Here is a 24,391-nt window from a genome sequence, read left to right as displayed (position 1 = left end):
CAATACCTTGGCACCCGATGCTAAGAGAGTCAATTCCTAGGCAGGTGGATAAGAAGTCCGGGGTCCCCGAGGAGGAGCAAGGGGTCTGGAATTCTCAAAGAGAAGAAAACGACAAACATTTTTTTCTAGATTCCTTAGTAAGGATTATATAACAATAATGTATCCCGCTTGAGGACATGTTTCTCCTTCCTGAAAACCTTCTGACTAATCTTAAAATGTATATTATAGGAGTGGGTCTAAGATCTTCACAACCTTGATACATTCTTTTGATTTATTGTAATTGTAGAGTATAGTTCGGGCGAGGCAGAAAAGGAAAGACGACCTCAACGGAAGTAGGTTACCTTTATTCAGGCAAGGAGGGGTGACAGTCGGCCTAACAACCAGGCTGAGCGCCAAGAGGGATCGGGGGGCTCCATATTTATAGGGGCTTTGTGCAAGGTTTCTGGACAGGGGGTGATAAGTCTTCTGGGCAGGTGTAGGGGGTGGAAGGTTTTTGGACGGGGGTAATAAGTCTCAGATAGATGCAACCAGTCTGGAGCATCAGGGTGGGACCTAAAGTTCTGTTTTGTTTTCTCCAAAGTTAGATGATTCAGCAAGGGCCTTTGAGACTATTGTTTTCTTTTCTAGGCCCAAAAGACTCCTTCAATAATAACCAATTAAAAAGTATATAATTCCCTTGCTAAGACTAGGGAACGGAGCACTCTTCATCCCCCTTCTGATGTCTATGTCAGAAGCTTTCTCTGTTCCTTTTTCACTTTAATAAAACTCTGCTACACAAAAGCTCTTGAGTGATCAAGCATGGTCCCTGGTCCCAAAGCTAAATTTTCTTCTTCAGAGATCACGAATCCGACATGGTTCACCGTAAGCTATCAATACGAAGAGCCAACTCATCGGAAAAGACCGTGATGCTGGGAAAGATGAAGGCAGGAGAAGGGGATGATAGAGAATGAGATGGTTGGATGGCATCACCGACTCAATGGACATGGGTTTGAGCAAACTCTGGGAAATGGTGAAGGACAGGGAAACCTGGCGTGCTGCAGTCCATGGGGTCGCAAAGAGTCAGACACAACTGAACGGCTGAACAACAACAACAAAGGACAAAGAGAGGCAAAACCCTGTCTGAGTAAAGGATTAAGGGATCTCCACCTCCCCCTTTTTAGGATAAGAGAGACACTATACATGCGCAGAAGGGCTCCTTGGGGTCAAAAGTCAGGATAATTCCAAGTTGTAATGAATCTTGCTCCTCCCAGAAGCCTTCACTTAAGAGATCCGTCTTGGCTAAGGAGTGCATGAGCATCCCAGGGGAGGTCCTGAGACAAATAACCAGGGGAGGGACAAAGCAAGACGACCGGCCTGAGCAAAGACAAACACCCTAAGAATTTCCTCCTTATAAAGGATTTAAATCCCGAAAGTGCAACTGTCTCTCTCTGAGCTCACCCATGTGCCTTTTCTCATGTACTTTTCAATAAACGTCTTACTTTACTCTTTACCTTCTGTCTCCTTGCCTGAACTCGTTCTGGCTCCTGTGGCCCAGTGGTTAGGACTCCCAGTCTGGGAAACTAAGACCTTGCTTTCAGTTACACCTCACTGCTGCTGTTTGCTGCAAGCTGCTTGCTGTTTAGTGCTGCTCACGTCCGAAATCAAGATCGTGTGGGATTAGGGTGAACTCTGAATCCAACGAGAGTGTTTTTATAAGAGACCGAATTGAAAACCCAGAGGGACACAGAAAAGAAGGATGATGTGAAGATGGGAGCAGAGCTTGAAGAGATGCGCCTACAGGCCAAGGATTGCCAGTGGCTGGGATTGACTTCCCTGATGGTCCAGTGGCTAAGACTTCAAGCTCCCAATGCAGGGGGTCTGGGTGTTTGATCCCTGGTCAGGGTATTAGATCCCACATGCTGCAACTAAGAGTTCACATGCTGCATCTAAGGCCCGGTGCAGCCAAAAAAAAAAAAAGATTGCCAGTAGCCACCAAAAATTGAGAGAGGCAGGGGATAGAATCTTCCTGAGGGCCTTTCAGAAACAACCAACCTTGCCAATACCTTGATTTCTGGCCTCTAGAACTGGGAGAGTATGTTTCTACTATTTTAAGCCACCCAATCTGTGGCCATTACAGCAGCCTTAGGAAACTAAGATACATGTGAACAGATCACATAGTCAAATACAATTTTTTTTTTCCCAAGAGGGTCAAATCATATAATTTCCATCTCAGGATTAAGGGAGGATGCAAGTGAAAAGAATGGTGAGGGTTGAACCAATAAGTGCCCACTGTGATACATGGAGAAAACCACAAATTGAAAAGATGCATGCACCCCAATGTTCATTGTAGGACTGTTTACAATAGTCAGGACATGGAAGCAACCAAAATGTCCATCAACAGAGGAATGGGTAAAGAAGATGTGCTACTTATATACAATGGAATATCACTTAGCCATACAAAGTAATGAAATTGTGCAATTTCCAGAGATGTGGATGGACCTAGAGCTTGTCATACAGAGTTAAGTAAGTCAGAAAGAGAAAAACAAGTATTGTATAATATTGCTTATATGTGGAATCTAGAAAAATGATGCAGATGAACTTATCTGCAAAACAGAAATAGAGACACAGATGTAGAAAACAAGTGTATGGGTACCAAAGAGGGAAGGGAAGGTAGGATGAATTGGGAAATTGGGATTGACATATACATACATTTATGTATAAAATAGATAACTAGCTACTGTATAGCACAGGGAACTCTACTCAGTGCTCTGCGGTGACCTAGATGGGAAGGAATCCAAAAAAGAGGGGATATACATATAGCTGAGTTACTTTGCTGTACAACAGACACTGTAAAGCAACTACACCCCAAAATTTTCTTTAAAAATATATCCACTGTGAGGGGACTTCCCTGGTAGTCCAGTGCCTAAGACTCCATGCTTCCACTGCAGGGGGCACAGTTTCAATCCCTAGTCGGTGAGTTAAGGTCCCACGTGCCGTGCAGCATAGCCAAAAAAAAAAAAATCCGCTGTGACTCATTCACACATTCATGTATTGTGTCCACTGATAACTGCACCTTAAATGAGTTTAAGGCTTGAGACATGACAGAGTCCTGGATTCGAATCTTGAACTTGGCTGCTCCCTCCCTGTCTGAACCAGGCAAACAGTCAGCTCCCTAGGCCTCAGGTTCCCCACTGTGTATTGTGATGACTCTCAAATTAAGTTTCTAGAAGTGCTGGTGTGTCTGCAGCTGTCAGGGAAAAATCCCAAATGAGGGCTGACCTTGGCTTGTCCCTTTTTCTTGTGAGAAAATGCAAAGTTGCTTCAGATTCTGCAGGCATCTTATTTATTTACTAGTGAGGAGACAACAAGAAGAGTATCAAAGGAAGGGAGCGGGGCACCTGGGGATCCTCTGAGGTGAGAACATTTGAGAAGAGTGTCTGGCATCTCTGCAAAACCAAAAATCCTCCAAGCCAGATTTGGGGTCTGGTGTTCTCCCTAGTTGGCCCCCCAGAAGACAGGTAGCCTGGGTGAGGTGCTGAGCACCTTGTCCTAGGAGGTATCAACAACATCCCCCTAGATGTGGGCTTCATGGTGCTGTGTAGCATAAGGAGTTCACCAGACTGGACTCCTGTGGGTCTCAGGCTCCCCCAAGGCCACGCCCCAGGAGGATTCAGTGGGGACAGAGGGTCAGCAGGTCTTGTCGGGTGCAGCCGCTGAGGCAGCAGTGGCGGGCAGGGTTGATGGCAGTTGCCCGGCGGTGGTGGTGATGGCGAGAAGCCTGGGGCAGGGGCTGTGAGGCCAGTACCAACACGGGGTCCCCACTGGCCATCAGCCCATGGAGGAGATGTTGTCCTTCCAGCCACCGTAGGAGCTCACCTGGGAACAGGGAGGAATTCAGCATAGAGGGAGGAACCCCAGAGGACACCACCCACACTGCCCGCATGGCAGCCAAACACGCATCATGCACACAAATAGAAAGTAAGCATTTATTAAGTGCCTACTCTATACCAGGCCCAGACTGAATCACCCCATCTAGATGTGTACACTCCTGACCCACACCCACACTCAAGTCCCCAGCTGTGCACACTCCCACGTGCCACCTACAGTAAGAAGGCATAGAGGTTTCACAGAGCAGAAGGCAGTAAGGGTGGCATGTGACACATGCATGTACACACCGGACACAGCCACTCGTCCTTGTAGCCCCTCCCAGTTCCTCGACCCCACCATGTGCATCTCGGCACACCCATCCGGGTCACACAGACTCACACACAAAGGACGCCTGTGACAGATGTTGTGCATAATACCGTCTGCCCCAGGGCCGGGTCTACAGTGAAGAGAGCTAGGCACTGACCCAGAGCGAGCAATTTAAGGGGGCGCCAGAAACACTCAACAGTCAAGCTCACTCTTCTTATAACTGAATATTTTACTAGTAAAATTAACACAAAAATTCCTGAAGATCAAAATATTGAAGTTGTAAATAAAGATAGGATCGGATCTGACCTTGCACTTGTTAAGACTCTACCTCGCTTCGCACTGTTTCCCTTGCCAGGCAGGGGCTCCTTCCCGCAGACTCGCACACGCCAGAGCAGGAAGCCAGAACATGCAAGCAAATCCGTCTGCAGACACCTGCTCCCCTACCCCGCCCCAGAGACCCCAGCGCACAGTCCTCGCCCGCCCCCACTCACGGTCGCCGCCAGCCACAGGTCGCCCGTCCTCGGAAGACCAGCGCGGGCCGCCGCACAGCCGCACGAGCGCGCGCACGAAGTGGTGGCCGCACAGTTTCTCAGGCGCCTCCTGGGCGGCTGCAGAACTGAGGGCGATCGCAAGGGCCGGGATGAGCAGCACCAGAGCCCAGGTGAGCGGACGACGGTCCATGGCGGCGAGAGGCACCGGGCCCCAGCGGGGATCCCCCTTATAGGCGCCCAGCCTGCCCCAGCTGGGAGCCTTGGAGCGGGGACAGAGCCTTCCCAAAGGACGGAAGGCCCAGAGAGGTCAAGGGCAGGGTCAGGGCAAGCCTAGTGGAACCTCTGATAATTGAGTTTTCTCATTTTTATGATGTGAATGCCTGACATCCTTTGATTGCCCAGGCATCAGCGTCACCCATTGTTCCCTGATAAATATGACTAAACAGCGCGACCACCTCTTCCCACATTTGTTTTAGACATCTTGACTGATTTCAGTATCTTACCATCGGGGCCACTTGGGCTTTTTCTCTTTGTTTTTGTTTTGTTTGTTCTTCTCTTCTTGTGCTTTAAACTCCAACCCATGTTAAATTCACCAATAAGAGTGATCCCATGAAACTTAGGCTCCCATGCTTGACCTCAATAAAAGCAGGAACCCAGACCAACACTGCTTTCTCTACAAGAACCTGGTCCCAGGTGTGCTGTGTCATTTCCAGGTGTGCCGTGTAATTTATAAGTAATAAATCTTTGTTTTTCCAAACTTTCCTGATGGTTATTGCTGAAAGGCATCTTGCAATGATAATAAGAACTCCCAGGGCCAGTCCAACCACCACAATGGTTATTGATAGGCTGTGTGTGTGCATGCTAAGTCGCTTCAGTCGTGACCAACTCTTTGTAACTCCATGGACCATAGCCCACCAGGCTCCTCTGTCCAAGGGATTCTTCAGGCAAGAATACTGGAGTAGGTTGCCATGCCCTTCTCCAGGGGATCTTCCTGACCCAGGGACGGAACCCATGTCTCTTACATCTCCTGCATTGGCAGGCGGGTTCTTTACCACTAGCATTGATAGGCTGAGAGCCACACAAAATGGCCATGGTCTGTCTTCCTGGGTGTATCTTTTCCAGGGGGACCACTGAAGAGTCTTTATTTATTTATTTATTTTAACCATTTTAAAGAGGAGAAATAAACTTTAGATGTAACAATTCCCTGGGATGGTGCTGGTGAGCATCCAACCAACTGAGATCAAGGACATTCAGAATCTTGTTATCCTTATTACTGTACAAATAAGGAAACTGAGGCTCAGAGAGTGGACCCCATACTTGCCCAAGGTCACAAGAGGCTGGGCCCCAAGGCTGGGAGTGTTTGTTGGTTCTGCCTCCACATCAGGGTCTCCTTGGGTTGGAGAGGAGCTGGAGGCCTCTACTGGGTGTCAGTTTTACCAAGGAGGGAAATTAAGGCATAAAGGTTACTCAATCCAGTGCAGGGGAGACCCTGAGCTGAAAACCCTGTGTTGCAGCCCCCTACCACTTTTCACCAAAGCAGACTATGAAGTAGGTACAGAGATCTCTGTCTGTCTCTCCCATGCTCCCTGTGTCCTTCTCTGAGTCTCTTTCTGTGTCTCTTTGTCTCTGTCACTCTCCAAATCTTTCCATCAGTCCTGAGGAGCAAACAGAGGGCTGCCTTGGCCCCCAGTAATGTTGGACCCATCTCCATAGCCTAAACCTCCAAGTAGGACCTTGCCCTCTGATCTCCCCCAGAGCAGCTTGTTCCCTCCACCCCCAAGAGCCTGTTAGCAGCTCCCCAGGACAGAGCCAAGGCCAGCAGCTGAGGTTCGGGGGAGGGCTTCTGTCCTTGAGGGCCTCACCCTCCTGTCCCTCCTCCCCCAGCATGTCCTGAGGCTCCCATTGTGGCCCCCAGTGGTCTCTATCCCCCAACTCTGATCACATTCCTCCCTGGCTTACACATGCCCAAGAATTCCCATTGCCCAAGTCCAGCAACAAACTATCCTTTCCACTGAACTTCTTTATTCATTCAATGAACACTCCCAGAGTCCTCTTTGTGCCCACCCCAGCCCAGCTCCCTAAGGAGCCTCCAGGTCAGAGGAGACAGCTGGATATAGATGCACCCCAGCCCTAGAGCTGGAAGTAAGGGCTGAATGGGAGTAGTGGGAGAATCCCAGGGAAGACTGCAAGGAGGTGATAGCTGGGGTTTTGAGAGATGAATGAGTTTTCCAGGGAGGCAAAAGTTGCAGAAAAACCTTGCAGGCAGGTATGAAGGAGTGGTGGGGGCTGAGCCTGCACTAGATGCCTTCCCACAAGCTTCCAGAAGTTGACTCTGTAGAGCCCAAAGGCCAACACTATTGCCCTTATACAGAGGATGGAACTGAAGCCAGAAAAAGGAAGCAACTCGCCCACCATCACACAGCAAGTAAGTAGCAGAACTGTGGGCTCCAACATCTGTGCTCTTAACCCCTGTACTCTGAGTCTTTTCCTCTCGCCATGCCGTTTCCTCTGCCAAGAATGCCTTTCCTTCCTTCAGTTGGTGAAAAGTTCCTGTTAGGCTCCATTGTCATCAACTGTATGATCCTCTGGTCCAGACAGAAAGGGCCCCAGTGTACAGAAGCCCTGGGACACTCAGGTTCAGAGGCTGGGGACCTTAGCCTCTCCTGGTCTCTTACACAGTTCCAAACAGTCACAGGCTCCCGCTCAAAGAGTGGATTTTCAGCCCGGACAGTTGCTCTTGTCCTTGGCTTCCTCCAGCTAAAGAGGGAGAGGGGAATAGAAGCCTGAGATGACATATTTAAAGCTACATAATGTCTTCTCTAAAAATGAGAACAGGAAGCTGCAGGCCAGACCCTGAGAGGTTGGGAAGATGGAAGGGCCTTAAATGTGGTCCCTTGATTCTGGGGAGTGGATGGAGCACGTTAGATTCCATCATGACATCTGTCTTGAATCTTTCCAAGTTCAAAAAGCCACAAGGCTGCTGTTGCCCACAAGGCTGGCTGTTGAAGCCAGGGTTGCTCCCCCAAGTGCAGTGTCAGTTACCCTATGAGGAGTCTCTGTGAAGCAAGAGGACCAGAGAGGAGCAGGTTCCTGCTCTAGGTCACACAGCAAGTCCATGGAGACCAGAACCTAGAGGTCTGTGTGCAGGAGGTATGAAAAATGACAGAGAATGGTGTTCTCCCTCTAGACAAGCAGGGAAGGTGAGAGTCTCATGCCTTTGGACACTATCCCCGGCTTCCACTCCACAGTGCATCCAGCTGGGGGCCCAGGGCACTAAATGATGGCCGGTCTTGAGGGTTAGGGGCCCAGCACAGCTTCATGAGCTCGTGAACCTGAGGGGTGGAGAAGAGACAGCAGGGTCACATGGGAGTGGTATAAAGGACATGACTCCTGTTTGCAGTTTTAAAATATAAACTAGACTCCATCCCTTTCTTGCTCCAAAGCCTCCCATGGCTCCCTATGGGTCTTAGAAAAAAATCTCATCCCCTCCTGTCTCCCCCCGCTACCACCCCCTCCATCACCTCCTCTCATGTTCCATGCAGCCACATCTGCCCGCATTTCATTTTTCAAATACACTAAACTCATTTCCACCTCAGGGCCTTTGCACCTGTTGTGTGCTCCACTGAAAATGCTCTCTCCCAGGTTTCCCCTTGGATGGTATCCTCTTCCTCCCTCAGGCACCACCCCCTCTAGGAAGCTGCTCCTGACTATACCTCCCTCATCTCTTTCTAGACATTGATCACCACCAGAATGTTCTTATTAGCTTCTGGTGGTTACAAGAAGGAGGAGTATTATCTGTTCTGTTCTCCACTGGGTCCCCAGCACCCAGCACAAAGCCCAGCGCACAGTCAGAGCTCAATAAACGTCTGTGGCCTGAGCAAATTAATTTGTGAATGACCAACCACATGTCAGACACTTCCACAAAAGCTGTGATGAGAAACTGTAAGAATCATCGTTTATTGAGCACTGACTGTATGCTAGGCTCCGAGATGAGCACTGGAGAGGTGTTAGCAAATTGGTCCTCCCCCACCCTATAAGGCATTGTTATTGCCTGGAAAATCCCATGGACGGAGGAGCCTGGTAGGCTGCAGTCCATGGGGTCGCTGAGAGTCGGACACGACTGAGCGACTTCACTTTCACTTTTCACTCTCATGCATTGGAGAAGGAAATGGCAACCCACTCCAGTACTCTTGCCTGGAGAATCCCAGGGACGGGGGAGCCTGGTGGGCTGCCGTCTATGGGGTCGCACAGGGTCTGACAGGACTGAAGTGACTTAGCAGCATTCCCATTTTGGAGATAGGTAAACTGAGGCTCTGAAAGTGTGCTTTAACATACAGGAAGAGAACAGCAAAGCAGAGGCCAGAAATCCCCTTCAGCCTCATTCCCTGATCCCTGCTCTCAACCAAGAGATATCTTCGGTGGAGAGTAATTCAGAGGGATCAGCAGGCTTGCCCAAGACACCATGATGAATCTACAAAGTGGGAAACTGAGGCAAGCCCTCCAGAGCTCACCTCACTAGGACAGGCAGGAGGTGCAGGCAGCCTCTGGCCCTCTGCCAGCAGCTCCAGGAGGCGGCAGAGGGCTGGAACATCTCTTTCACATCCCATCATCCGCAGGAACTCCTGGAGCCAAGAGGGAGGGCCCAAGGTGGGGGAGGAGCCATCCGGCATGGAGAGGGGAGGGGCCGCCCGTTATCGTGGGGGTCAGCCACAGTGAAGGGAGGAAGGGAATCACCCACCCGTGGTAAGGGAAGAGGGCCCTCCTAATGGGGAGGAGGAGTTGTCTCTGATGGATGGGGAAGGGAGCTGCCTATGAGTGGAGGGGAGGAGCGGGAGGTGTCAGTCATAGTGAAAGGAGGTCCTCCTGGAGCATCTAAGGCTGGGACCGGGTGACCCTCAGCACCGAGGACAGGGGTTGACCTGAGGGGGAATAGGGTATGGGGAACCCAGGGGTGCCAACTCACGGCTGAGGGGCTACAGCTCTTGTCACTGTAGGTGAAGAGCTCGTACAGGACGACCCCGAAGCTCCAGACATCCGACTGGCGCGAGAAGATGTTGTCCGAGAGAGACTCTGGGGCATACCTGGAGGGGGCCAGGGAGGTCTTGGGATGCGACAGTAAGGCAGAGGACAGGAAAGGGCGCAGCCCTGGACTGGGGTAGCTGGTCCCAGTAGGTGGCTATGAGAAAGTCAGTCCCAGCCAGTTCTGAGGTCTCAGTCTCCCTAGCTGGGGGATGGGAAGATGCTCCAAAGCTGTGGGGTGCTGGGGCGTGGCCGGGGCTGAGCGGGGGTGGGGGGCGGGGGTGGGGTGGGGAGCAGGGCCAGGGAGGGGCGGAGCCAGAACGAGAAAAGGAGCGTGATCGGGGAGGGAGCCAGGGCTATAGGGGCCTGGCCACCGCAGGGGCCCCAGCCCCGCGGGAGGCAGGGCGGAACCGAAAAGCGCGAGAGGCTGAGCGGCCTGGGTAGTGCGGAGGAAGGCTAGGGCTGGGAGGAGGTCCCTACCAGAAGATGGGGCTCTGGCCTGGCTCGCGGACCACGTAGTAGTCTTTGTCGAGAGGAAGCAGCTTGGCGAGGCCGAAGTCCGCAATCTTGACGTGCGTCTCGCTTTCCACCAGGATGTTCCGGGCTGCCAGGTCGCGGTGCACGCAGCGGCAGGAGCCCAGGTACTCCATGCCCTACGGGCAGGCATGGGGTGCGGACCCCCAGGATGATTCCGTAGGGGCCCCAAGTCTGACCTGGAATCCAACAGCAACCCCAACCCAGATCCCAAGCCTAACCCTACCCCTGACCCATCTTGCACTCCAGCCCTCACCTTTTTATTGTTTTGGACCTACTAGAAGTGTTACGGAGAAGGCAATGGCACCCGACTCCAGTACTCTTGCCTGGAAAATCCAATGGACGGAGGAGCCTGGTAGGCTACAGTCCATGGGGTCGCTAAGAGTCGGACATGACTGAGTGACTTTACTTTCACTTTTCACTTTCATGCACTGGAGAAGGAAATGGCACTCCACTCCAGTATTCTTGCCTGGAGAATCCCAGGGACGGGGGAGCCTGGTGGGCTGCCGTCTATGGGGTCGCACAGAGTCGGACACGACTGAAGCGACTTAGCAGCAGCAGCAGCAGCAGCAGAAGTGTTAGTCGCTCAGTCATGTCCGATTCTTTGCGACCCCATGGACTGTAGCCTGCCAGGCTCCTCTGTCCACAGGATTCTTCAGGCAAGAATACTGGAGTGGGTGGCCATGCCCTCCTCCAGGGGATCTTTCCGACCAGGGATGGAACTCAGGTCTCCCGCACTGCAGGCAGATTCTTTACCGTTTGAGCCACAAGAGAAGTCCCCGACCTTAGCCCTAACTCAACCGCATTTTCAACCTGACCTAGACCCCAAACTTCAACCCTCAGCCTTCCTGGCGAATCCATGCAGACCCCGCCCATCGAGTCAGCTCTGTGAACGCGGCAGGTCCACGGTCGCCCCACCCTCCTCCGCCCCGCACCTTGCAGATCTGTGAGGCGTAGAGGAGCAGGCGGCTAGCCTCGAGGCGGGCGCGGTGCCGCTGCAGGAAGTCGCGCAGGCAGCCACTGGGCAGATACTCCATGACCAACCGCAGGCTCTGGCGACCTATGGGTGGCGGGGGAGGGAGGGAGGAGTAACCACAGGGCCTAACTTCGTCTCCTCCCCCTCCCCATTCTTCCTCCCCAATTAGAGTAGGACCTTGTGTCCCCTCCGGGCCTCAATATTGCTTTCTATAAAATGGGAACGGCCACAGTGACACGTATCGCTAGTCTATTTGAGTACTTTCTATAATATACATTAATTATTTTTAACCTCATAACGACCCGTTTTTTTCAGATGGGGAAACTGATGATGCCAAGGTAGTCTTAGGCTTTCCTGGTGGCTCTGCAGTAAACAATCAGCCTGCAATGCAGGAGACTTGCAGGAGATATCAGTTCGATCCCTGGATGGGGAAGACCCCCTGGAGTAGGAAATGGCAACCCACTCCGGTATTCTTGCCTGGAGAATCCCACGGACAGAGGAGCCTGGTGGGCTACAGTCCAGGAGGGGGGGTCACAAATGAGTGGGACAGGACTGAACGACTAAACAACAAGGCAGATCTGGATAAAGAAGATCAGTCAGTAGCGCCCCTGCTGTTGTTCTCAGAGCACCTGAAATGGTCGTGCAGAAGGATGAGGGTGTGTGATTTGAAGAGCGGTTCACCTGGGCCATAGCTGACACCCCGGTACTTGACAATGAAGTCACTGTGGAGGGCTTTGAGGATCTGGATCTCCCGCTGGAAGTCCCTCTGCTGTTCTGGCCCACTATGCTGCAACTGCTTCACGGCCACCAAGGCCCCTGTGTTGTCGCCCAGTGGGTCATAGCGGCACAGTTCCACGCTGCCAAAGTTGCCCTGGGGGATGATGGAGCTGGTGTCCACATGCATGAGTGCTACCCCACCCACCCCAGCCTAACCCACCTCACCTTGCCCAGCTGTGAGATGTACTTGAGGTGTCTCTCCTCAAAGATAGTAGGGTCCTGGCAGGCATAGAGCTGGGTGCCATTCCAGAGCCCATCACGGGGCGCCAGGGTGCCAGGTGTGGGGTCTGAGAGGAGCTCATAATCTGGGGAGCACAGGCAGTGAGTGAGCAGTGTATTGGGCCCTGGGCCCCTGATCCTAAGCTAACTTGCTGTGTGACCTCCATCTGAATGCTTACCCTTGCTGTGCATTATGGCAGGGCCACTGCAAGCCAAGAGGTAATTTGTAGGGCTGGGAAAAGGTGTCTCTTGGCAAAGGCAGCCCACTTATGCAGTGCACATGCTGTACACAGACAGAAAGGCATTTCCCAGACTTCACTGCCATGGGGTGATAGCGGAGAGAGATGCATTGGAAGCTCCTCTAGGCCTGGCCCATGAAAACCTAGAATGGGACCCTCCATACTCTCTCTCCTGTTTGTAGAGGATCCAATAGGGGCCTAAGGCCATAGGATGGGTGGAACCACAAAGAGAGAGTTTCTTGCTGACTTGGACACCCTCACTGAATGAGAACTAAACATCCATCATGTGTGACCTTGAACTGAGGGGCTTGTTTGTTACAACAGCTGTTGAAGCTCATACTGACTGTTACAGTCATCAATCATTCCAACCTTGTCTGGCACGCAGGACAGGCTCCACATACAAATCTCACTCTTCTACTGGGTCCAATATGACATCCCAGCCCTGCCCACCCTGCCTGGCCCAAGTGGGCACCTGAAGTGATGAGGCTGTTCAGGTCACGGATGACAGCGCGGAAAGAGGGCCTCTGGCCTGGCTCATAGGCCATGCACTGTTGGATCAGCAGGGCCAGCTCCATCCACTTGGGGGCAGGCAACTGCTGCTGTTCCTGGTAAAACTGGAGCTTCTAAAGGCAGGATGAAGGGCTGGTTACCCCCAGAACCCTCGGAGGTATCCCCTAGACCTGCCCATCCTCCCCAAGCTGGACTTCATTCTACCCTTCTGTCAAATGAGAGCTCTAGAAGCCAATGCTGGTGCTCTGACCTTGGCAGGCTCCAGGGCGCTGATGGGCACTGTGACACCACTGAACACCTCCCAGACTGTGGCTCCAAAGCCCCACTTGTCAGCTTCCAAGCCAAGCGTTCGGGCCTCCTGGAGACATTCAGGGGCCACCCAGGGGATCCTGTCAGTGAGCACTGGTGCAGGAGGCAAGGATGGGATCAGGGATCCGCTTTCTTGCCCCACTAGATCCCTCCCTCCTTCACCCCTCAGCACTTACTCTCCAGGCTTAGCACAGTGGGGCTGACACCTGGATCACTCAGCTTGATGAAAGGCAGGTTCCCATCAGTCCCCTCACGAGCCAAGAGCACCTTCCGGGCTGAGACATTGCCATGAGGGAGACCTTTGTCTTCCTAAGTGGACCAAGCACAGGGAAATGCCGGGGGTGGGGTGGGGATGAATGAATATGCTGGTTGGCGAACTCCTACACATCCTTCAAAGCCCACCCGGTACTGCTCAGACCATACTTCAACATCTTTCCTAGACTACTGGTAATATACCTCCTGTGTCCCTCCTCTTCTTGAACACTGCTCCTTCATCCCATGGCTCCTTACTCCCTTCAGCATAAAGTCAAAGGTCCTCAGACTGGCACTCAAGGCCCTTTGAAATCCAACTCTTGGTCACTTTTCCCATGGGCTTCTCTCTCCCACATCTCCACTCTGGTCTCCTGCCAGGTGAACAGACTGATACACCCCAGGACAAGCAACACATCTTCTAAGCTGCAGCCTTTGCCCAGGCTTTTCTCTCAGCCTGACATGCCCTCCTTCCTTTTTTCCTTAATGAACTTCTACTCAATCTCCAAGACCCCAACTTTAATGTTCTTTCTTCTGAGGAAGCCTCTCCCTGGGGCCAGCCTCGTTGCTCACCAGTCCCCTCAACTTCCATGAATGATCAGCTGTCCCCTTCTGCTCTTACACCTCTGAGCCTGTATGTATGCTGTTCCCTCAGTCTAAAATGCCCTCCCCTATGCAACCTTGCCAAACTCCTATCCATACGACACAGCCCACTCTCAAAGCCCTGTCCACTCTGTGAATGGAGGATGGAGAAGGCAGAGGAGCACTCACCAGGTAGTTGAGGGCATAGGCCAGCTGTTTGATCACCTGTAGCTTCCAGCTGGCTGGAACTAGGTGGCCACACTTGCGTAGATACGTGTCCAGCGCTCCCAGGCGTACAAATTCCTGAACCATGATACCTTGTGGAAGTAGGAAGGGGCAGGGTTGGGAGGTAGGACTGTATTGTATTCAACAGGCTCTGCCCTCAACCCCACCATCAAGGGTCGCTTGAACTCTCAGCTCTGACTTTTCCCTCCTCTATTCCTCCATCCTTACCCTACTCACCTCTCTGCTTCCCCACTTCCCATCTCAGAACCATTTGCCTGTAATGCCTGGGAGGTGTCGAGCTTTCTCCATGACTCACTCCCAACCCTTTGCAAGTTCTGTGTTTCTGACTGGAACACCCCTCTTCTCTCACTTCCCTAATGTCTATTTGTTCTTGCTTTTCCAGCTTAGAATTTATCCTTACCTATTCAGAATCACTGCTTGACCTCCAAGCTGGGTTAGCAGCCTCTGATCACCCACAATGACCTGTGCTGCCCCACCACACACAATCATTTATCATCCTGCTCAGCCTGTCATGTTCTATGCTATGCACCCAGCTCCTGGGACATTTGGGCTCCCAAAAAACAGCTGCTGAGCTGAACTGATGGAAACAAGCTTGGAGAGGCAGCATGGGCCTTGCAAAGCTGCAGAGATGGTACACAATAGATCAGAACCCAGGTCTGTCTGACTTGAGGTAATTCTGGGGGCTTAAGTATTGGTGGGAGCCTGGAGCTGCTTATTCAAAGAGTGATGATGGAGGGACATGAGTACAGGATGATAGGCCCTGGTGGAATGGAGCCGCAGCGAGGGCAGGCTCTGAGTGTGTACTGCTATTGCTGTTGTAGGTGGGCTCATTGAGGCAGGGCAGAGATGGGGAGTGTCTCTCACTGTCTCCAGCCATGCACACGCCATGGAGCAATATGAGATGCTGGTATGACACTTGGCTCATCAAGCTCGCTGCTTCCAGGAATGACTGGGGAGGAAAGAATAGAGAGAACATGTATAGGTTTCTTCCACTCCTGGGTCAGACCAATGGACCCCAAACTTGCTGCTCACAAACTTGCCTCAGGAGACCTGGCTGCCAGCTTTCTTTGACCTCGGAGTCCACTATTAATGCACACAGCACTCTGTATCGTGATTTTTTTGATGGAGGCAGGAAGTCCCCGCTGTAGTCTACCTTGAGTCACTCACCTCTTGGCTCAAACCTTCCTCTGTGTTGCTGAGCCCCTGAAGATGCCTCTGTCCACATCATTCCTCTCTTCTCCTTTGCTCATTCCTCTCTGACCCAATGTTCTCCTTGCTATTCCTTAAACATGCCAGACTTGGCCCTGCCTCAGCACCTTCTCACTGGCTATTCCCTCTGTCTAGTATACTCTGCCTGTTTGCATCTAAATTCCCCACCCTTCTATATTTCATGGAGATGTTGTGGCTACATTTCTGTTATTTTAAGACCCTGTGTGTGTTCTCTTTGTTTTGGTTTTGGGTTTCTTTTCTGTTTGGGTTTTTTTTTTTTTTTTTTTTGGCTGCACTGCAGCATGCAGGATCTTCCCCAACCAGAGATCGAACCTGCATCTGCTGCTGTGGGAGCATGGAGTCTTAACCACTGGACCATCAGGGAAGTCCAACCCTGTGTTTTTAAATTTCTCTGAATCCACAACCCCCTCTTCAGCTAGGCCCTAACCCAGAAGGTCTGGTCCCATCCTACTCACCTCCATGCAATTCTTGTGCTTGGCATTCATCACTTTGAGCAGCACCTCTGTCTCTCGTGCCTCCCCATCCACAATCTCATGGTGACAGCCCCGATAAATCTTGGTGAAGGACCCGTGACCTAGGTTCTCATGCTGGAGAGTGAGGAGGCAACATGAAAGGCCAGTAACAGGGCTCCCACGGGATCCTGTCCCTTAGCCCAAGCAAGGCACAGGTAATGGATCAATTTTACAGATGATGAAACAGAGGCACAAAGAGGTTATATCACACTACTGAGGCCACACAGCAGAGGTGGATATAGACCTGGTCTCTGGATCCCAACTGAAGTATGTTTCCCCCATTTCCTGGGACCCCTTACCCACTGCAGGCTGTCAGCAGGGATCTTGTGAAATGTCATCTGACTCAGCTGGCACTGGAGCTGGGGCTGAACAGGGGATGATGTGGGTGGGTTGCAGCCTCTCCGGACCACAATCAGATTGGACTTTTCTATGGGGAGTGGAAGGAGGAAGAAAACTAGAGGTCAAAGGTGAAAGGTCCTCAAAGGATTGCTCACTCCCTGTCTCAGTGTGGGGACTTCCTTGGTGGCTCAGATGGTAAAGAATCTGCCTGCAATGAGGGAGATCCGGGTTTGATCCCTGGGTCAGGAAGATCCCATAGAGAAGGGAATGGCAGCCCATTCCAGTATCCTTGCCTGGAGAATGGACAGAGGAGCCTGGTGGGCTACAGTCCGTGGAGTCACAAAGGACCGGACACAACTGAGTGACAAACACTAAACTGTCTCAGCATGGGGTCTTCTGCAGAAGCCAGGACTAAGATGAGGGTTCCAGGGCACACCATTTATTTGAAAGAAAACTCCAGGAAGTCCCAGTGAGGGGAGGGAGAGTGAGAATGAGATGGAAGGAACTCTGCAGGTGGTGCAAATGAGCAGGTGATGCTGTGGGCAGCCTGGTCTTAAGTCCTACTAGGGATTCTGGGAAAATCTGGAGAACTCACACCTCAAAGCTGTCCCATCCCAGGGGTCAGTCTAAGAGCAAAATTCACCCAGAGCAAGAGGCAAGAGACAAACAGAGGCTAAGTGCTAGTGACGTCACTCAGATCCAGCTGTGCCTGGATTCAGCCATCCGTGGAAGCAGCCTCTATCCCACAAGCCCTAGATCACCTTTTTTCCCTCCTAGACTACTTTGACCAGCAGTCTTTGTCACGTGCCACTCAAGAGCTGGAACAGACACAGAAAGGCAGGGTCCCAGATTGCCTACTCAGCTCAGGGGAGAAGGAAGGCTCACCTTTAGGTCTGGGGTTGCAGCAAAAGGTGAGGTACAGCTCAACCCCATCCACGTGCAACCCACCATTCCAACAGGCTGCCAGGAGCTCTCGAAGACTGCTATGGGGACGGCCAAGGCCAGCCAGGGAGAAGGTTCCTGCGGGGTCACACCGGATGAGGCAGCCCTTATAATCCGGGCCCAGGGGGGTCTGCAAAGAGGAGTGAATGGTCTCTGAGTGGAAGTGGGCGGCACTCTTCCCCTCAAATCTCCAAGTCTTTGCATATTCTGTTCCCTCTACTGGGAATGCCTTTTCCCTCCCCTTCTTCAGGAAGCCATGATGACTCATATTCAGTTCTCAGCTCAAATATCATCTCCTCCAGGAAGCCCTCCTTGCCCTCCTGGCCCCTGTAGGTAGACTGACCAGGACACAAACAGTTAGGAGGTAGCTGTCGAAATCCTGGGGACTGCGGCGGAGGACGTAGGAGCCAGGAAGTGAGCCCCCAGTCTTGAGTTTGTTGATGGCAAAATCCAGGCTGTGGGGAAAGGTGGAAGAGAACTGAGAGTCGAAGATGATGAGAAACAGATGGAGGCAGAGAAACCAAACTAAACTTGAGCTCTAATCTTGGTCTCTCTGAAGCCCTGGGAACCTCACCAGGTAACATTCCCTCACTCCCTCCCATTTGTAAAATGAACCGAAAGCTGGGCTTCTGCCTAGGGAATTAAAGAGGAAACCGCAGGTGAAGCCCCACACCTGGGCACCTCGAGCATCCCCAGGAAATGGCTCTGGGGCCTCAAGGAGCAGAAGTGAGACTGCAGACTCACTGAGCGCCAGCTATGCACCTGGTGCTGTTGAAGGGCTCCTGAGAGGCAAGGACACCGAAGCAGCGAGAAGGGGAGTGCCAGAGATTTGGTCCCCAGTGAGTCTGGCCACTGGATGGGGGGGGGTCCTTACGTGATGGGGCCATGGCACTGCTCAGCCACCTCCTCCAGCAGCCGCGGCGGCGCCACCTCCTTGCAGAAGTAGTGCCGCGAGTCCGTGGTTAGCCGGAAGTAGCCATCCACGAGCGCCACGAAGGACAACGCTGCGGGAAGCCCCGGGAACTCGGCCTCCTGTGAGGACCGGTGTCAGGGCCCGCCGCGGTCCGAGGGTGACAATCCCGCGTCCCCTACCGTCAGGGACGGGGAAGGTAGGAGGGGAGGGGCTCCAGCACCCACCAGGATCTGATTGTCTGTCCTGGTGATGGTGACCAGGCGATGCTCCGCAGCCGGGCCAATGCACGGGGCCTGCTTGATGCTGATATCCACGATTTCTGGAAAGTCGCAGAAGGGCTGGAGGACCTGTGGAGAAGGGGGAGGGCTGAAGCTGGGGGTCCCGCCCCCTCCGCGCCCCCAGTCCTTTTTGGAATCCGGGACCCCACCAGTCCATACTCATGAGACCCGCTCCTGCCAGCCTCCCCGAGTCCCATCCCTCTCCCGTCAAGCCCCCACCAAGCCCCTCCTCCTTCTGTCCACACTACCCGTCTCAACTCCCTCCCCTGCTATAATATCCGCCCCCTCACCTCTGCCAAACCCCGAGTCCTTCTCTCGGCCGGTCCCCCACCCCGCCCCGAGTCTCTCCCTCACTTAACTCTACTTTATCTCCTGGTGTCTCTTAGTCCAGTCGGGAGCCTCGCCCACCCCCAGTCCTGCCTCTTGGCTCCACCTGCTGTTAGCCCCCACGAGCCCCTCCCTCTACGTCCCGCCCTTTTCATCCCCGCTTCCTTTCTCAGCCCCACCCACACCTCACTCAGCTGGGCGCTCGCCCCTCCTTCGCCAGCCCCCTCACTGCCCCGCCTCTCCTTCGGCCCCGCCCCCAGCCCCCCCCACGACCCTGCCCCTCCCCTTGGCCCCGCCGTTGGCTCTGCTCAGCGCCCCCCCACCCCCGCACCTCGTGTTCTCCTGGGCTCCAGGCGATGCCACTGCCACCAGCCACACGGAGCAGCCCCAGCGTATCCTGACCACCAGCAGCGCCGGGGAGACCCACGCGGAAGGTCTCCGCGGCCCTGTCTGGATCCAGCCGCTCGAGGTCCATGATGTACTTCACCATGAGCGAGTGCCTGTCAGCCTGGCAGGCCGCCACACGGCGCAAGGCCCGGCGCACTGTCCTTCGGATGCGCCTCCGAGTCACGAAGCTCAGGCCCTGGATCAGGTCGCGGAGGCCAGGGGGCAAGCAGACCTTGTAGCTGCAAGTGGGCGGAGTGGGGCCCTCAGTGTGGGGCGGGGTCTCCTCCATGGGAGGATCGAGAGGGCACATCAACCCAGCCTCTAGGTGAGGGCTTCAAGTGTGGCCTCAGTAGGGGGTCACACAGCACACACAGAAAACACACTCAGGGACAGGCGTGGGGGTAGGGAGGGCCTCCATGGGAAGGGCCGTTGGGGTCCATGAGACAGACAGGGACTCACATAGTCCTTTTAGCTGCCTGAGGTCTGGCTATGGAGTCTCAGAGGTGCTGGGTTCAAGGGGAGGGGTTGGATCCCATGAACACACTGTAGGCTTGTAGGCGGGGAGCCGGATTCGTGATGCCCTAGTGGAGCCATGTTGGTTCGCTCCCTATAGAGGCTGGGCGCCACAGCCTGGAAGCCCTCACCTGACGGTCTTCAGCAACTCCTCGGGCCGCTGAGCCTGCTCGAGGGCCATCCGGGCCAGGTCCAGAACAGCCAAGCTGAGACACTCACCCTGCTCCTTGAGGCTGAGGCCTACCGGGAGGCGGCCGCTCACCAGGTCATGGCGGTGCTAGGGGCCGGTCACAGCCCAACCATGAGCTGATGTCTTCAATAGATCCCCCCATCCCTGGGCCGAACTTCACCCTGGGGCTGCCACTCTGAGCCCCGCCCACCCAACTAGCCCTTCCCTCTTCATACTGCCCAATTCATTCCCACCTCCTCGCTCAGCCCTACTCCCAGGAGAGTCAGCCAAGGCTGTCCAAACATAAGCCCTGACATTGCCCTGTGTACCCCTACCCCTGAGCTGATCCCCATACAGACACCTACCTGAGCAAACAGATGCTCCAGGACTGGCAGATCCAAGATGGCACTGGCCAAGTCCTTTCGTAGCCCAAATCGGTGGCACTTCTCTAGTCCAAACCAGTTGGGGAAGTAAAAGCTGTGGGGGAGGGGAGAGCCCTGGAGTAGGGGATATGATGAGGAGGGGACTGTGCCAAGACCTCACAGAGCCCAGGTTATACCCTTGACTTGCTGTGTGATGTTGGACAAGTGAACCACCCTCTCTGACATTAGTCTTCTCATCTGTGAAATGAGCAGTGCTCATGCCCTCCCTGGGGCACCCACCAGGAGGTGCAGGGAGATGATGATCCAAGGGTTACTGTGGTTTTAAACTCCCATTTCCCAAGCCCTCAGCATAAGGCATGCCCTCCTGGTATCATTTAACCCACATTTGTGGGGACAGAGGAGGAGATACTTCCTACCGGAGCCTGTAGACGAGGACCTGGGTACCCGTGTCCTCCACGGAGAAGATGTGGCTCGGGGGGAACCAGCAGGACAGGTCTTCCAAAGCCAGAGCAAAGAGGGAGTGGTACACGGGCAGGATGCCTGAGGGGACACTCACATCAGTTCCCTCTTAAATCTCCCCATCTGTCCCCTGCAAGGCTGCCATGTTATCCTCATGCAGCCCCACAGGCTCTTTCTCACCTTCAGCTCTGACATCATGTCCCACCCCTGCTTGCACCCATTCCAGGGCTCCTCAGTGCCCTGAGGAAAAAAGCCATGGACTCAGCCTGCTTCTCGGGGCTCCCTGCCTCTCTCTCCAGAGCATCTCTTTCCACTTATCATTTTACCTCGAGGGATGACCATCTGTTTCTTCTAATAGACCATCATGTCTCTGAGTCTATGCACATGCCATTCCCTGTGCACCCTCCTTCCTTACCAAACTCCTACTCATCCCTCAAAGCCCCAGATCCAATGCTGACTCTGCTTGACAGCTATTCCAGCTCCCAATCTGTGTTCCACACAACGCTAACCCTCCTGACCAAGTCTTCTAGGGACACACTTACCACTGGCCTTAGCAGCGCAAACACACAGGTCTTCAGCTGAGTGGTCCCCAAAGGAGAAGGACAGGCACTGTGGGGGTCCAGGGCCCCGAGGGGGAAGCAGCACATGCAGGGCACCAGCCTCTGAAGAAGAGAGGCTGCAGGAGCGCTGAGAAATCAGGGGTGTCTCCTCACTTGGAGGTGCCATGAGTACAGCCTGCCTGAACACAGAAAAAGGTAGCCCCTCAGTTGTGATCATGGGTCAAGGTTGCAGATCTTCTGAGGTAAGAGTAGAGGGGGGTGTGTGAAAGAAATACAACTGAGTGAGGTAGGGATGAAACCAGAGAAATAAGGAGGAGAGAGGGACAGAAAGAGGACAGATATGGACAGACAGAGAGAGCTGAGTGTGGAAGGTGGGTGAGGAGCCATATCACCCCAGGTGAGGGCTGTGCTGGGAAGCTGGAAGACATTCATACAAATTTGTGTGAACTCACACTTCAGACTCTTGGTGCCCAGGGTTAACCTCCAGCCTCCACACACACCCACTCTCCAATCCCTTCTCCAGACAGGCATGATCAATTAATCACAGATATAGGGATTTGCCAACCAGCAAGCAGATAGTTACTGGCCTGTGCAAGTGTGCATGCTCAGTTGTGACTGATTCTTTGTGACCCCATGAACTGTAGCCCTCCAGGCTCTTCTGTCCATGAGATTCTTCAGGCAAGAATACTGGAGTGGGTTGCCATTCCCTCCTCCAGGGAATATTCCTGGCTTGCAGATTGAACTCACAACTCCTGTGGCTCCTGCACTGGCCAGCGCCACCTATGAAGCCCATTGGCCTGTGCACATGGGTGTTTAAGGAGATAGAAGTGGCCATACCTCCTTGTGAAGATGGAGGATTCTAGCACTTCTGAGGCTGGGGAAAGAAGCTTTTGCAGCTGGTTTAATGCATGACTTGGGGGCTGATCCAGACATCAGACTCAGTCATCATCAGATTCAATCAACAGAGATCTCTGCTTCTGTCTCCCCCGATCCCTGCTTCTCTGTTCCATTAGTTCCCCAGAGTAGGAAGTCCTCCCTGGGTTAGGTCCAGGAGGAAACCACCCACATTATTTCCAGGAGTTCTACACCAGCCACCTTCCAGATCTCTCTCGCCCTGGGGGACCCAGAGCTCAGGACCCTGGGTTGGGTAGAGGAAGGAATTGGGTTTCACATGCCATGAGGAAAAGAGGAAGATGAAGAAGAGCTACTTAAATTGACCCAAATGAAGAAGATACAAACAGAATATTGGATAAAAACTATGTTCCAGGGACTTCCCTGGCAGTCCAGTGGTGAAGACTGTGCTTCCAATGCAGGGGATGTGGGTTTGATCCCTGGTGGGAGAACTAATATTCCACATGCTGCTGGATGTGGCCAAAAAATGTAAAACAAAAAACAACAACAACTATGTTCCAAAATAATAGTGGGAGAGGGCAGAGAGTGTTAATGAGATTTTAACACACTCAGAATATAAGCCTAGGACTGGGGATCAGTGAAAACCTCAGGCTGTGGGTTCAAATCCCAGCCCCACCATATCCTGGCTTTGTGACTCCAGCAGGGCTCCCACAGTTGGGACACAGTTTTCTCAGCTGTGAAATGCGCTGACTCCCACCTGCTTCAGTGAGCTGGTTTACTGAGTCCAGCCCGACCTGTCAACACGTTTAAAAGTGAGAGTGTTGGTCGCTCAGTTGTGTCTGACTCTCACGACCCCATGGACTGTAACCCTCCAGGCTCCTCAGTCCATGGAATTCTCCAGCAAAAATACTGGAGTGGGTAGCCATTCCCTTCTCCAGGGGAATCTTCCAAACCCAGGGATTGAACCCAGTTCTCCTGCATTGCAGGCAGATTCTTTACCTTCTGAGCCACCAGGAAAGCCCATCAATGCATTTAATCCCCACTAAATGATACAAACACTTGGTGGCTTGCTCAGCAAGCACTTGACAAATGTCAGCCAAACCATACAGGAAGGTCCCTTAGGACAGTGTTTTGAGGCTTACCGTCAGGGAGATAGGACGTAGGAGAGAGAGAACTTTCCCCTAGGGACACTCCAGTGTTACCAGCTCCCAGACCAGGAATTGGAACTTTCCCCACCCCACCCCGCTGTGTCACTTCTCACAGAGATGCCCAAAGTCTTATTTCTAACAGTCGCTCTAATCTTTGCACCTTTGTAAATGGAATCACAAAGCAGTGTTTTTTGTTTAAAGTAAATCTTTAAAAACAAAAAAAACATGATTTTTAAAATATCGAAAGTAAAAATAGAAAGTCTGTTTAGCGCCCAGAGAAACGTCCCTGTTTTAACATCAAAAGCCCACAAACCCAGAAGGGAAGGTTGGTTGGTCTCCTAGTGCTCGGGCCTGGGAACCGGGAGCATAGGAGACGCGAGGAGACGCAAAGTGTGTCCCCAGAGATTGGAGCCCTGGGCGCATGCGCAAGGATTCCTTCAGGTCCGGGAAGTTGGGAATTGGAAGCCTCGTGTGCGGGACAAAATTGAAGCCCAGAGGGGAAGCGCTTTGCCAGAGGCCGCACAGCCAGCTGTCCCAGCTTATGTCAGACGGCTTTTCTCTGAGACCTAGAAGGCGAACTTGCTTTTGTCCCCAGCGGCGGCTGTCCACACAGTCTCCCCCCACCCCCACCTCTAACCCGAGCCAAGTGGCTCCACCAGCTCTTACCTGGAGGTGAGAACCCTGGGCCAGCGACAGAAGGGCAGAGCCGGGGAGCAGCCGGAGGAAAGTCCCACTTGCTCCTTCCTGTGTGGGCCCCTCGGCTTCCTGAGCTGCTGTCACTTACCGAAAGTCATGGCCATGTGGGGGCCGGGGACGGGGAGGGGCAGAACGTTCCGGAAGCTTCTGCAGCAGCAGTCCTGCTCAGGCTGCTGAAGACCCTGGACCTCAGGGAAGGAGTGACAGCAGAGAGAAGGGCCCAGGTCACCCCGAGAGGTCTCAGCAGGCTCTGGGACTCAGTCTCCTTGGGGCCCTGGCAACACTCTGGCTTCCTCCAGCCTCAGTTTACCCGTTTGTGGCGTGTGTGTGTGTGTGTGTGTTGGGCACCCAGAGGAACT

The 24,391-nt window shown here is 53.2% G+C and overlaps 2 protein-coding genes across 5 annotated transcripts; both read right to left on the bottom strand.

Moving 5' to 3' along the window:
* Window positions 1–3,305: 3,305 nt before the first annotated feature.
* On the bottom strand, window positions 3,306–4,867 carry INSL3 (insulin like 3). The gene is made up of 2 exons (XM_081496443.1): window positions 4,665–4,867; window positions 3,306–3,855 (listed from the first exon to the last, which is right to left on the bottom strand). The coding sequence occupies exons 1-2, from the start codon at window positions 4,852–4,854 to the stop codon at window positions 3,650–3,652; spliced, it is 396 nt and encodes a 131-aa protein (XP_081352569.1). The 5' UTR covers window positions 4,855–4,867; the 3' UTR covers window positions 3,306–3,649.
* Window positions 4,868–6,669: 1,802 nt separating this feature from the next.
* On the bottom strand, window positions 6,670–24,086 carry JAK3 (Janus kinase 3). 4 transcript variants are annotated; one of them, XM_081496441.1, is made up of 25 exons: window positions 24,003–24,086; window positions 21,319–21,515; window positions 20,734–20,857; window positions 20,300–20,411; window positions 19,897–20,042; window positions 19,197–19,491; window positions 18,485–18,607; window positions 18,222–18,379; window positions 17,691–17,802; window positions 17,291–17,477; window positions 16,366–16,493; window positions 16,010–16,141; window positions 15,189–15,273; window positions 14,268–14,395; window positions 13,424–13,556; window positions 13,189–13,340; window positions 12,901–13,051; window positions 12,136–12,275; window positions 11,875–12,064; window positions 11,153–11,277; window positions 10,164–10,336; window positions 9,628–9,745; window positions 9,176–9,286; window positions 7,880–7,996; window positions 6,670–7,421 (listed from the first exon to the last, which is right to left on the bottom strand). In XM_081496441.1, the coding sequence occupies exons 2-24, from the start codon at window positions 21,500–21,502 to the stop codon at window positions 7,889–7,891; spliced, it is 3,315 nt and encodes a 1,104-aa protein (XP_081352567.1). In that variant the 5' UTR covers window positions 21,503–21,515; window positions 24,003–24,086; the 3' UTR covers window positions 6,670–7,421; window positions 7,880–7,888. The 4 variants fall into 4 exon arrangements, with proteins under 4 accessions (XP_081352567.1, XP_081352568.1, XP_081352563.1 ...); XM_081496442.1 differs by having other exon boundaries at window positions 21,319–21,511; XM_081496437.1 differs by having other exon boundaries at window positions 6,670–7,996.
* Window positions 24,087–24,391: the final 305 nt, after the last annotated feature.

The sequence above is a fragment of the Giraffa tippelskirchi genome, chromosome 6, assembly GCF_054371585.1.
Source record: "Giraffa tippelskirchi isolate mGirTip1 chromosome 6, T2T-mGirTip1v1.2.pri, whole genome shotgun sequence".
Taxonomy (NCBI): Eukaryota; Metazoa; Chordata; class Mammalia; order Artiodactyla; family Giraffidae; genus Giraffa; species Giraffa tippelskirchi.
This window is presented reverse-complemented; position numbering and strand designations above follow the sequence as displayed.

Bases quoted from the DNA above. Each gene is read 5' to 3' on its own strand.
- INSL3 (XM_081496443.1), bottom strand. From the start codon at position 4,854: ATGGACCGTCGTCCGCTCACCTGGGCTCTGGTGCTGCTCATCCCGGCC. The intron at 3,856-4,664 runs GTGAGTGGGGGC...CCCTGTTCCCAG, and splicing joins ACCTGTGGCTGGCGGCGACC to GTGAGCTCCTACGGTGGCTG.
- JAK3 (XM_081496437.1), bottom strand. From the start codon at position 21,502: ATGGCACCTCCAAGTGAGGAGACACCCCTGATTTCTCAGCGCTCCTGC. The intron at 20,043-20,299 runs GTAGGTGTCTGT...ACCGGCCCCTAG, and splicing joins TGGAGCATCTGTTTGCTCAG to CACCGCCATGACCTGGTGAG. The intron at 14,396-15,188 runs GTGAGAGACACT...TACTTCCACAAG, and splicing joins CGTGTGCATGGCTGGAGACA to GTATCATGGTTCAGGAATTT.